Source organism: Delphinapterus leucas, chromosome 3 (genome assembly GCF_059928025.1).
Source record: "Delphinapterus leucas isolate spDelLeu-1000000601 "Yukka" chromosome 3, BTC_Dleu_Yukka2, whole genome shotgun sequence".
In the NCBI taxonomy this organism is placed as follows: domain Eukaryota; kingdom Metazoa; phylum Chordata; class Mammalia; order Artiodactyla; family Monodontidae; genus Delphinapterus; species Delphinapterus leucas.
Window position 1 is genome coordinate 89457543 of NC_143131.1, and position 13175 is coordinate 89470717.

The 13175-nt window shown below is 36.0% G+C and overlaps 1 protein-coding gene across 3 annotated transcripts in view; it reads right to left on the bottom strand.

Moving 5' to 3' along the window:
- The window catches only part of FBXL17 (F-box and leucine rich repeat protein 17), a 480781-nt gene that overhangs the window by 123830 nt on the left and 343776 nt on the right, over positions 1 to 13175 (bottom strand). Inside the window, exon 8 of one of the 3 annotated variants that reach the window (XM_022591605.3) lies at positions 1 to 4009. This exon is cut by the window's left edge and continues 69021 nt beyond it. The exons of the other annotated variants lie outside the window; for them this stretch is intronic. Within the exon in view, the coding sequence (XP_022447313.1) occupies positions 3966 to 4009 (44 nt within the window). The 3' untranslated portion in view covers positions 1 to 3965. The remainder of the gene's footprint in view (positions 4010 to 13175) is intronic. 3 annotated transcript variants of the gene reach the window in all.

Consider the following 13175-nt stretch of genomic DNA (forward strand, 5'->3'; position numbering starts at 1 on the left):
GTACTCTTATAACCCTTTCACTCAATGCATTGATGAGTAAAATATATGGCAATGAACTTGGCCATGGAAACAACACTTTTATTTCAAAATGAAACTTTGCTGAGAACCAGAGGAAAAACGCATCCATTTTCTCAGGGTGCTACACTGGCTATACCTCATTGATGCAGAATTTAGGTTAATTGATAGGGCTCACAGACAAGGGTTCTATAAACCATTTTACGGAGCATACATCCTGATTATAATGTCATGTTAAGAAATGGAGTGCGATCTGTCTTCGTGTCATATTTAATAGATTTCTAGTAAATAGCCCACAAGTGCTCCTTCTAACAGGTGATGAATTATATTAATGCCCTGTTGTACTTTCCTAATTAAGGGTCTGGCAGGATTTCCATTATAATCAAGACTCCTCCGAGGGAGGGAACAAAAGGAGTGGTTTTCATGTTTCCTGGCACTGACCACAGGGCTTCCCTCATGCTCCGCTATGGGGGCCATGGGGAACACACCTATGAGGCCTCTCTCAGAAAAAAGTTTGGGAAGTTGGCTGTTTAATTATTAGCAACGTCCATTTTTATCAAGTCGTTCCCTTTCTTTTCCTAGCTTACTTGCCCTTTCTCTCAGCCTCTGCTTCTCTACTTTCTTACTCAAAAGCATCCTATTCTCCTTCATCAGGGGTGGACTTGATGACTTCTCTTTGATGCCATTTTCTTTCCCAGACTTGGTTGCTGCCCTGCTGTTTGCTCTGGAAGAAATCTGTCCGCCCTGCATCTGAGCTGCACAGTGTCAGCATTCTTTGCCTTTTGAATAACAATGAAGGACCTTCATAAACAAAACCAATACTAAGATGGCAAAGGGAGAGGGGTATACGGTTGATGAGGAACCTCTCTCCACACAATAAACATGAACTTATCAGAAAATTCAGAGGATAAAACTACAGCCTCTAAGGTCCACCCCCAAAGTAACGTTTCTAACAGTGAGAACGTCAGAACAGCTAAGCCAGACGAGGTGGGTAGAGCCTGGGTAGGACTGGAAGCTGACGCCTTGCATGTTCCCCAAGTTATTTTGTGGGCATGCATCACATCCCACCCGCATTAACACTTATCAGAAATTGAAATAGAAGGGATTGGGCAGTGCAGGGAATAACAAAAGTAGAGGGGAGCATAGGACAAAGGGGAAGACACAATGATAAAAAAGGTGGAGGGGTGTTCTGGATTGGTTTAACCTGCTTTGAAATGAACAAAAAAAATCTGAGGACCTAAAGAGAAGAAATGGAGTGGCCAATCATGCCTCTCAGACAAAAGTAATTTTTATTTATTTATTTATGTATTTATTATTATTATTATTTTTTGCGGTACACGGGCCTCTCACTGTTGCACCCTCTCCCGTTGCAGAGCACAGGCTCCGGACGCACAGGCTCAGTGGCCATGGCCCACAGGCCCAGCCGCTCCGCGGCATGTGGGATCTTCCCAGACCAGGGCACGAACCTGTGTCCCCTGCATTGGCAGGCAGACTCTCAACCACTGCGCCACCAGGGAAGCCCCTATTTTAATTTTTTATTATTTATTTTATTTTTTCCATAAGTGATTTTAAATCTTGTTATTTCCATCACAGGCAGACTGTGTGGTCTCATGAGCAAGCACAGCCTTGGGGGCTTGCACATAAGTTGTGCTTAATTCTTATTTTTATAAAATTCAGACATAGTGTATTGACTGTTAACAAGTGAGCACACATTTTTGGAATGACAATATTAACAAAGGTCTACTCCCTCATCCTGTGAGGTCCCCAGGGGTACTGTGGATCTAATTCCAGGGTAGAGGAAGCCAGCCACACAATTTCAGTTCCCAGGTGCCCATGAGTTTCTGGTATCCACTTGCTATAAGGCACACTGCATTCTTCTAATGACCTATCCCTTTGCTCATACCCAAGCAAAGTTTTACTTCTTGTACTAAAACAGCCTAAAACAGTTAAATCAAAGTTAAATAAAAATTAAAAATGGTTATCACACCATCTAACTTCTTACCTGTTTTGCACTGGAATTATATGATCATAGAGGGGGAAATAATCTGATATGCTTTTAAGGTGGATAAAAGATATTTAAATATTGAAAGACATTATTCAGAAAATTAGTATTCATTTTAGCACACGATAAGGATATTGTGCATAGAATCCCCATATATTCATCTTTGGACAAAAAGAAGGAAGTATTTCTGTTGCTGAAGTTGTATATACTTTTCTAGAGTCAAAACTTTATACTAAGCTTTTGTAGAAAATCAGAATGAATTAGTATGGTGTATATGATAATCTACTATGTCATCGTGCCAGAAGTTTGACCAATTCCTCTTCATGGAAGTTTGAAAATGTCAAGTTTGTTTTTAAACCCATGGCTAGTTTCATCTACTTTAAACCAAAAGTGACAAAATAGGAATTGACTGGGGGGAAAATTCTGCAATCCACTGTTCTTAATATTTGATAATCCATGTGAAGCAGGTTTACCACAAACTGCTGTGACAGAACAAAGATGACAGATAAACTCCTGTGACCAAATTAATTGGAAATAGGTGCCTCAGACTTGTGATCCTATTTCAGTTTTTGAAAGAATTATATGCACCTTCAGAGCATGCCACGTCCAAGGATGATTAGTCCTTGTACCTCTGGCATCAGGCTGATATGGCATGTTGCCAAGTGTCTCAAGAGAAAGCTAAAAAGTTCAGTGGAGGTGGTGCAGACTGTGTAGCTATTCCAGGATTACCTCAGAGAACATTCTGGCTTTTCTGTTGAAAGCCTGTCAGTTTGATATCTATTCTCTTTGTGCCTATGATGTGTGTTTTCAGACTGCCCTAAGTGGACCTTCTTAAACTGGCCTCTTGTTTTTTTTCACTCTGCCATACTGCTAAGAAACGTAATATAAAGCAACTTTAGGCATTTTTTTTTTTTTTTTTTTTTTTGGTAGAGAGGCCTCGCCCGTTGTGGAGCACAGGCTCCAGACGCGCAGGCTCAGCGGCCATGGCTCACGGGCCCAGCCACTCCGCGGCATGTGGGATCTTCCCAGACCGGGGCACGAACCCATGTCCCCTGCATCGGCAGGCGGACTCCCAACAACTGCGCCACCAGGGAAGCCCTAGACATACATTTTTTTATACTGTTAAATCTACTTCTTGCCTTGTCAAACCGACCATAACTAAGATAATACATGGAAACCTGAAATAAATAATTATTTTAATAGAGAGGGTTTTTGTTGGCATGTTTAATTCTCTCATCACAAAAGACATCAATGCTCTCAACTTAACTTTTTTTAGGGCTAAGAAAAATTATAAGATTAAACACCCAAAAAAAGCAGCTTATTCAAATGTTAGAACAACAGAACACAAGCATAACACTGATTTAGATATATTTATCATTTTACTTGCAATGTGAATAAGGTTACAAGAAGTATCCCTATTTACATTAAAAGAACTCAAACTTCAATATCATATATTGATAGTCTTTTGAATGTAACAGGAATACACACTGAAATCAAGTAAACTGTTTAAAACAGATCTAAATCACTTAGAATAGTCTATTAAATTATATTTTATTGGAATTATTTTGACAACTCGATAATTATTTTAATTAAAAAATAAAGCATATACATTAACACACTAAACATTCTAGTTAATAGTGACACATTTAAGAACGTGCAGTCCTATTTATAATAACAATTTTGAAAACTTGATCAGTCACTCAAAATTTAACAATATATTCCAGTAATCACATTTGAAGGTGGAAATATCTAACAAATAATATCATTTTAACCTTACTGTAAAATCAATTGTGGGAAAGCTATGTTTATATGGTTGAGCAATATTTTCTCGAATATAAAAGCTACTAAATTTTCCAAAAGTCCATACAAATTTACTGACATCTTAGGTTGAAAATTACTAATAAACTCGGGCCAAAAAAGTCACATAACTGAAACTTTAACACATTTTTTAGCAACAGCATTTATAAAAGGATGGCTGGATATGATCCGCTCCTTTGAGAAGAGAGAGAAGGAAAAACACAGGAGTCAAATTTAAAATATATGATAGCTCATACACTTTAGATATTTTGTCTGTACGATACTTGATTATTTGAAAAAAAAAGTGGCATTAAGAGAAATGTATTTTCTAAGTGATATATAAAAGCCAAAACCACATAAATAGTGCAGATTTCCAGCTTCTCATATCTGCTACTGCTTAATTTTTTAACCAACACTCATCTTTTCTTAAAAGAAAATTATATCAGATTCATAATGGTCAGGCAGATAAGTAAAAATTTTTTCTCCAGGTGCTAAAACCTATCCTGAAAAAAAAAATAAGATTTTCATTTTAAAAGAATAATAACAATCAATTACAGAATGAAATCTACTATAAGCCAGGTGGTTTGTATAAGTTCTTTATGCCCTCCTTCGTAAATTCTTCAATTTTTTTCAGGTGAGAAAAAAGGCTCATGTATATTTAGTAGCCCAAGACACATACCTAATAAGAAAGTAGTAGTGATTCAGCCTGAGGCCTACTCATGCTCTTTGCATGTTGTGTGTCCAGAAAATAAAACCCGTCTTCAGTGGGCATCTTGTTATTGTTTTTAAGGAATGTCTACTATAAAGATATGCAAAGCCAAGAAATGTAGCATAATTTAGCACATGTTGAATAGATGCTCTGCAACCACGGCTGGTTATGGGAAGACTGAAAAAAGGATTTGAGTGTCCTTAGGAATGATTGAAAAGCTCTGGTCAGGCCAAGCAATGACTAAATCTATACCTATTTTAATGATAAAGACAACACTTTGATAGTGTTTAATCCATCATGGATGGATTAGGTGAAATTGAGTTGATGCTGATAGCTGAGAGAATTATTTTCTAAACTAATTAAATCTTTTTGTATAAATATAGGCTAAAAGAGAACACTGTTGGATTTATTTTTTTATACCTACATGTTTGAAAACAAACAAAAGTTAACTAATGATAATTTTAAGTCACCAATACAAACACAAATATCGTCAGGTTTACTTTAGTGCACAGAGACAATTTTAATATATTTCTTCTTTTTCTAAAAGAAAAATAATTAAAAAAATAAAGATCAAATGACAAAAAATTCAAATGTCCTCTTCATAATATATGCTGTATGTAATATAGCTACAATATCCTGAATTCTATGATTAGTCTGAAACCAAGTAATTCTATATCTGGGAGTCTAGCAAGATATCACCTTTCAACTCATTACCACTTTTTTCTACTGCAGAAACAGATTAATCTGAGAACTTACTGGTCAAACACTTTTCTTCCACTTTTGAAATTTAAAAAAAGAGTTTCAATCATTTTCTCCTGAAGATGTCATATAGGGTGCTAACACTTTCATAAGCAAAATCAACACGTTTAGAGCACTGAAAAATTGATATACGTTGAATATATAGGCTGCTACAAATAGTCCTTTCCTAAGTGGTTTAGTTTTAGGAGTAATATTCTCATAGAGAACCAAAGAAATTATTTTATAAAAATAGAGCAATGCATTTAAATTAAAGATCATTTCCTCTACATGAGTGAAATATCAAACACACAAATAACCAGTACTATTGATAATAGACCAAATTTGGAGGTTTAGTTTTTAAATGTAAAAATTTTGCTTAAATGGATTAAAAGAATAAAATTTCTCATCTAGATATGGTACTATATTTGAATTTTTAGACCCATTAATTAAATGTAAATTGAAAAACAGCCTGATGATCTGATCTTTTGTTTAGTGTAATGTAGGTAACTGCCCACCTGGAATTTAAGCCCAAGATAAATTTTCTCTTAGACAGCAATGAAATTTGAAAAAGAAAGAACTTTGGGCAAAGAAGTCAACTCTTGATTATACCTGAGAATAAAGAGGATAATCCCAAATGGCTATTTAACCTCATATCATGTCTATTTGCCCATGTGGGTGCTGTCATCTGAACATATAACTAAGAGTCTATTTCCTATATTTGGAGTTTGTAATATTTCTAGATAAATAATGACATACTGTGATTCCTTGAATTAAGTTAATTTCTCCACCAGGTTCTCCCTGTTGAAACCATTCGTAGATCTCTACTCAACAAGGACCACGACTGCTGGGCTCCAAGAGAAAGCTTTGATGTTCCTTTCTGTTCCTTTCCTAACCCCTCTTCATCTCTCTATGGAAGAGGAGTGTGGATCTGAAGTTGGATTCCAGGACGGTAATTGAGCAACATGTTCTAGGGATGAAACTTTCAAGAGATAAGAGCTTTTCTATACCAGCTGTGGTGGTTGCTTTCTTCCGGCATCCTCCCATGAGGCTCTGCTCAGCAGCCTCCCTACCATCCCTTTTCCTTCAGCATGCGCAGACAGAACTGGAGCTATTGCCCCAGGGAGGACAGGTGGGTGAGGGTGCGGACAGATGTGCCTTTTTGTTTCAATGGGGTTATTAATTCTAAGATTGGTGTTTAGTGGCAGGAACACCCAGGTGGTCCTACAACCAGGAAAAAAGGAGTCCTCCATGTATTTTTTTTTTTTTCTTAATTAGAGTTCTGTGTTAGGTTTGGGGCCAAAGGTGGTCATCATCATTTATTCAGTTAACAATTAATTATTAGGTGAGTAATGAATAAGGGTGCAAACTCTGGGGTTAGTCCTTGTAAATCTGAATTCTAGCTCTGTCACTTAAAACCTGCATAAATTTGAGCAAGTTATTTATTTGTGTCTTCATTTTCTCATCTGTAATATGAGAATAATAACAATAATAACTCCCTAGTTAGGACTGTTGTGAGAATTAAGTTAATAAATGTGGAAACCCTTAAAATAGACCGCACACATAAGAAGTGCTCAATAAATATTATTAATAATTTTTAATATAAGAAATATGAATAATGTTAAGTCTTGCTTGACAAGCAGCTAAGCAAGGGAGGATGCAGACAGTCATGAAAGACAAGGTCCCTGCCAGGGAACCTGTCTGCTGGTATCGGGCATGCATCTTCTTAGGGACTGATAGGATCTGTCTGCGTCAGGATTCCTGAGGTGAAGTACCATCTTAATAACCACCTAATTGTATCCTTATAACAAACACCAATTTTCAGAATGAAGCCAGGATCAAATCTGAGGCTAAGTGGCTAAAATTTTTTTATATTTGAAGAAGCCCAACTTTATACTTCAAGGTTGACTTATATTAACGAAAGATTTTAAAAAGTGATAATATTGATAGGCATATGAAAGTAAGACTTCCTGAAGATGAATTGAAATGTACATGACTGTAGATAACTGGAAGCCAAAAACACAAAGAACGTCAGCCTTTCTTCTCAGCTCCTTGTGCCTATCTTCAAACGCGGGGGCTTGCTTTCTAAAAGCCTCTGTTCAACATGACTACACAGCTTCTGAAAGTAGAGATGAGACTATAAAAGGCTGAGTTCAAGGAACAAGGCTGAGGCCTCATGGTTTGTAGTCCTGGAGGCCTGAGAAGTGTTGTGGAAAGCAAATATCATACACAAAGAAGATGTATATGTTTCTAAATCCACATTTTTTTTTATTTGAAAGAGGATAATGTTCTCTGGAGCAGTAATACCTAAATCTAACTAATCATAAAACTCACCAGAAAAACACTAAATAACATTAACAAAAATCTACAGAGCTCTGCCTACCATCCTTACACCCTTACACTACTCCTGCCAAGAGTCAGATTTTAGTAAGTCTGATATAGGGGTAGTAATTTGTACTCACCAATGCCCCACTTCCTGCAAAGATACCCAGAATATTTGAAGGCAGTACCAGGATTGGATGCACTCATCTCGATCTGATCTTTAGAATCATCACTCAGTCCCCAAATTCCATAGAGACCCTGGTTTCATCGGTCTGGGGTGGGGCCTGGCACTGGTGTGTTAGAGAGCACACCCAAGTGTTCCTAAGGTGCAGTGAGAGCTGTGTACCAGGGGCCCTGGTTCAATGCTTTCCTGCTGAGCCTTTTATTGCAAAACTGGACGTGATTTCTGTGCTTCAAAGCAAAGACCAGATGCTACTGTCATTACCAGAAGGTGTTACCTGAGCTCTTACTCTGCATAAGCTACGGCACTGAGTGAAGACACAAACATAACTTGTTACATCCTAACCAGTGATGAAGCCAAATTACAGATAAGATTAAAAAATTAAAAGAAAAATTAAACTCCAGGATGGCAAACGTGCTATGTAACCTTCATCCACTTCCCCAGAAATAACCTGAAGGCTGCTCTTTCAGATCTAAGTTCCTCTTACTACTTTATCTCTTTCTGCTTTTGGTATTTAGATACTGCTTATGCTGGAAGAAAAACAATCCTGCATGGTTTATCTGTTATTTTACAATATCCTGTCATCGGCTTGGGAAATGAGGCATCAACATAATTTATTTTCAGGGGCACCTTATATAAAACACACTTTAACATATCTAAGCATATCACTCCATTGCTTCTGGTAGGGAGATTTAATCACAATATTTAATGAAATAAAAACTAAATCAGAATTTCTTTCAAATGAAGGGAGAGGAGAGATGAAATATGACTTCACCTGTTTACATCTAAAAATACTGAGATAAAATTATACGCACACACACACGACTTTTAAAAATATTAAATTGGGGCAGGTACATAACCATGTAGGCAGGTATATAACCATGTAATGCTGGGATTTTCCTTATGACAAACAAGAGCTAGGAGGAACTACGTACAAATCATCTCTCTTTACACAGTTTAATGATCAAATAGATCTAGTCAGACTAGGAAGAAATTAACTTTCTATTATGGAAATATAACATATTACAAATATCCTGCACTAACATGAAAAGTATAGTATTAAATTCAGAGCACAGTGAAATTTTCTATTATTGAACATCAGACAAGAATACTTTGTCTCCTTGAGACTGGAACTAGAATCCAAAAACTGTTGGCCTTGAGAAAGATGTATAAACAAAGCTATGACTCTTCCAATTTTTATCATTTTTTTAATGTTAAAAATCTTGCCATTATTAAGCGGATTTTGAAACAGGAAGAATTTTCAGATCAGTTCTAAGAGTGCTTTGGGGGACAAATTTTTAAAACTTTTTTATCATGGAAAATTTTCAACATACACAAAAGTAATAAAATAGTATAATGACCTTCCACGTATTCATCACCTAGCTTCAACAATTAACCCATAGGCAAAATTGTTTCACATATACCTCTGCCGACTTCCCCCACCCTCATGGGCACACTGACTGGATTGTTTTAAAGCAAATGTCAAACAGCATGACATACCATTGGAGGGGGAGGGTGTCAGCGTTTCATCAAGCGATTATGCAGCACCTGAATAATTAGGAATTTGCTTTCTTTTTCAAGGCATAGCTCTTACACTTTTTTCATTCCTAGAATTTTTTTCTCTTATGTCTTAATACTTTTATTAGCTTGCCTGGACAAAAAAAGATTCTTTTAGACTCACATGGTGAGATGATGAGTGATCATTCTTTAGCCATGTGTTTTTCTGATGTCTAATCTGTGGCTCTATCAAAACAATCATCAGGTAAGAAATTAGAGGTTCAGGGATCTTCTAAACCCCCATTTGCAAATATGTTCTAAACAAAGCTATTAAACACATGTAGTTTTTCTGACATTTTTGATATATCAGGAAAGTTCAATGTCAGTGCAGCCTTGACTTTTGCATTCATTTGACTAAGCAATAAATAGTCTAGGCAGATGTTTTTCATGTATCTAAAAGTCAAGGCCTGCATAATTAGGAACATTTCTTATATTTTCCTTTATTTAATCTGATATATATTCTAATATATATTTTCCCGAGGGTATCCCATTTTTACATATAATATCTTCTTTTAATATAATGCTTAGCTTGAAAAAGTGGGTATGTGTTATTGTTTTTCAGGAATCTTCCTCTAAATCATACTCCTTCGTATTATAGTGCTATCCCAAATAGATAAGTTATGGCAGTACTAAAACAAAACGTGCTGGTAAACCAGAATTTATACCCGATAATGCCACAGCCAACCAATTTTTGAATAGAGCCCATCCTAACGGATGAAGCTCACTTCAGACTAACATCCTTTAGCTCAAGAATGCACGATCCCTTCAGTGTCCTATTCAAGGCTGTGGTGCAGAGACTGAAGAGTAAGAATTAGCTAGTAGAGATTTTCCAAATTATGTTAAAATTATACTAAAATCATCATTATGATTAATTCTACATATTTTAAAATAAATTTTAAAGGTAAAGACGAATAACCAAGAAAGCTTGGAAGAGGCAGAATAATGCTGATTCATAAATAGAATAAACACTGATTCATAAAGCTGGATTGTTTTTCTGACTATTCAAGGAGGTTTCAAAATTATTTCCAATAAAGGCTAGTGACATGGTATCACAAAAATTGTTTTTAAAAAGAAAAGCTTCCATTTTGATGCCAAATAATTCCAAATGTTACCCAAAAAATCAATGAAATAGTGTGTTTTCTTAATATTGCATTGGTTTAAGTCAGAAGAATTTGTGGTAGGGCAAAATCTGTGCGTGTGTGTGTGTGTGTGTGTGTGTATTAGCCTCCCTCCCTCCCTTTGAGGCCACAGATAATTCATTTATGAACCATTTATCTTCAGGCTGAAGATAGCATTTTCAATTGAATATTAAAAAAAAATAAAAGACAATAAGCATACTAAAAAACTTATTTAGATATTTCTATAATGTTACATATGTTTAAAGAAAAATGTTTTTTTAAGTAGAAAAGGAGGCAAAATTAATCTATGCTGTCAGAAGGAATGATACTGATTACCCTTGGGGTAGGGTAATGACTGGAAAGGGTAAAGGGAGGGGTGAGGATTGTGAGGTACTGGAAATGTTTGTTTCTTGATCTAGCTGCTGGTAATATGATGTATTCCGTTTGTGAAGATTCACTGAACTTATATGTTCACTTCATACTATACTTAGAGGTTTTTTTAAAAAGCAGAAAATGAATTAAAATAGTATTAGACCATTTTTCACACTGTATCACATGTAGTATTTGCTATTTCTGAATTTTATGTATTAATAAATACTTTTATACACATATAAAATATACAGAAGCGGTTCTTCTAAATAATTTCAATGGTGTACAAGGCCAATTTTTTTTAACCTGATTTATTTAAAATATATGCATCTTTGAGGGTTTAGGAATAATTTTGAATGTGACACAGCCTCCATTAAGAGTAAAGATGGCTAAATAAACTCTTTAGTATAGGATATTTAAACTATGTCAGGTGAATGAAAAGAACCAAAAAACAAGGATATATTCCTCATCAATTCCAGTAGGCCTTATTTTAGAGACTATAAAACTTCCCTTACTTTTAAGGAAAAAAAATCATCTGTCCCTTAAGAGTTTGTATAGGTATGTATTAATGTAACCCAAAGCCTTATGAACTCAAATTTATGAGGGGCTTATAAATTATTCAGATTTTTAAAAGAGTTATTTTTGAAAAATAATGAGATGTAAGAAATTCAAGTAGTCTGGTCCCACTTAAAGTTTAATTTAATAATATTATCAAATAAAAATAAATAATATTAAATAAATAAGTAGTATTAAATCAATGAGTATTTAACTTAGTTCTGTGAAACCTAGTAAAAGGCCTAAAACTGCTATTACAAAAGAAGGTGAAAGTTCTGGACATGGAACATGGAAAATGAAAAAACGCAGACATGGAAAAACGCAGGCATTAAAGGAGTCAAAAAACTGAAATCTGCGACTGATGAAGTACAGTGGGGTAGTTGAGTCTGGAAGAGACAGTCCACCAGAACAGATTTATTCCTTTAGCTACAGTTAGACACTCAGGTAGAGGAAGAAGCTACTTAATTTTACAGTTAACATATCACCAAAAACTCAACAACTTGAACCATGTTGAAATGCTCATAAACCATTACAAATTCCGAATGTTCTCATATCTGCCGTGCCTGGTTTTCACCTTTGTTCATATAATGCTGCTCACTCTGCGGCCCAGTTTTCCTGCTCAAATCCTTCCTTCCTTCTTCCACCAGTCTAAAATCTTCATCCTCTCCAAAATCTTCCCTGATCACACTCCAGTGCTCAATTATCTTTTCCCTTCTCTAAATTCCTTTGACACGGCTTAACTCTTATGTAAGCAGTGTTTTATGAATGAAACTCTCATTTTTTCTGATGGGGAAAGTAAAGAAAGGACAAATCCTGTCTACTCCATTTTCTCTTTGCATCTCTACGACAGTCCGATTCACAAAGAAATTGGGACTCAGGGAGACTGAATAATTTGCTTGTCTTCACACAGATATTAAGAAGCAAGACTGGGTCCTGAACTCGGGCCTGCTTGACTCCAAAGTATTAAAGCCTCTGCCTTCAAGCAGATGGTGAGTTGGGAAGACAGAGAGAATCATATTTCACCATGAAACCTCTCCTAGAAAATGGGCTGCATTACTAAGTTCACTACTCCTAGCACATTACCTGAGACAGATGTAGATAAAAAATATTGGAAGGAAGATAAAGAATTTGCTCATGTTCGTACACACTGTTAGTGGCAGGACAGGGACTAGAAACCATCTCCTGGCTCCTCTGCACCACACTCAAGAGAGTTCAAGGATGAAAGATTATATCTAAGCAGGCAGCACATTGCAGTGAAAAGAGTACCAGATTTAGGGGCAGAGAGATGCGGGTTTAAATCCTTTCTCTACCATTAATTTATATCCTTAGGCAACTTTTGAGTATATTTCCTTATCAGTACAACAATAATAATACAGATATTGAAGGTCTATAATGTGAAGACTAAGGGATCCAGCATATGTTAAATTACTAACAAAATACTCAGAGCTAGTCTCTCTGCTCCTCCCAATTTATATGTAATATTAAAATGCTGAACTCTGGTATTCTACTGACACCACATCATTTCCAAGGGTTCATCATAAAGCACAGCCCAGAAATCCGACGGATGTCCTCTACAGGGGATCCACCCCACATGGGCTTCCCGTGACCCCTCTAGGCAGCCTAATGAGAAAACAGTGCTCCTTACTTTTCATTACCCAAGAATATTAAAGAGATGGCATCTTGAAAACAATTTCAAGAATTGACTATCATATCAACTAATACAGGTTTCATTACAAGAAGGCAAGGAGTTATGAAGAAGATGGTTTCCTTTTTATTTGTCTGATTTGTTCCTATCTGTCTTCCAGGATGTCAGAT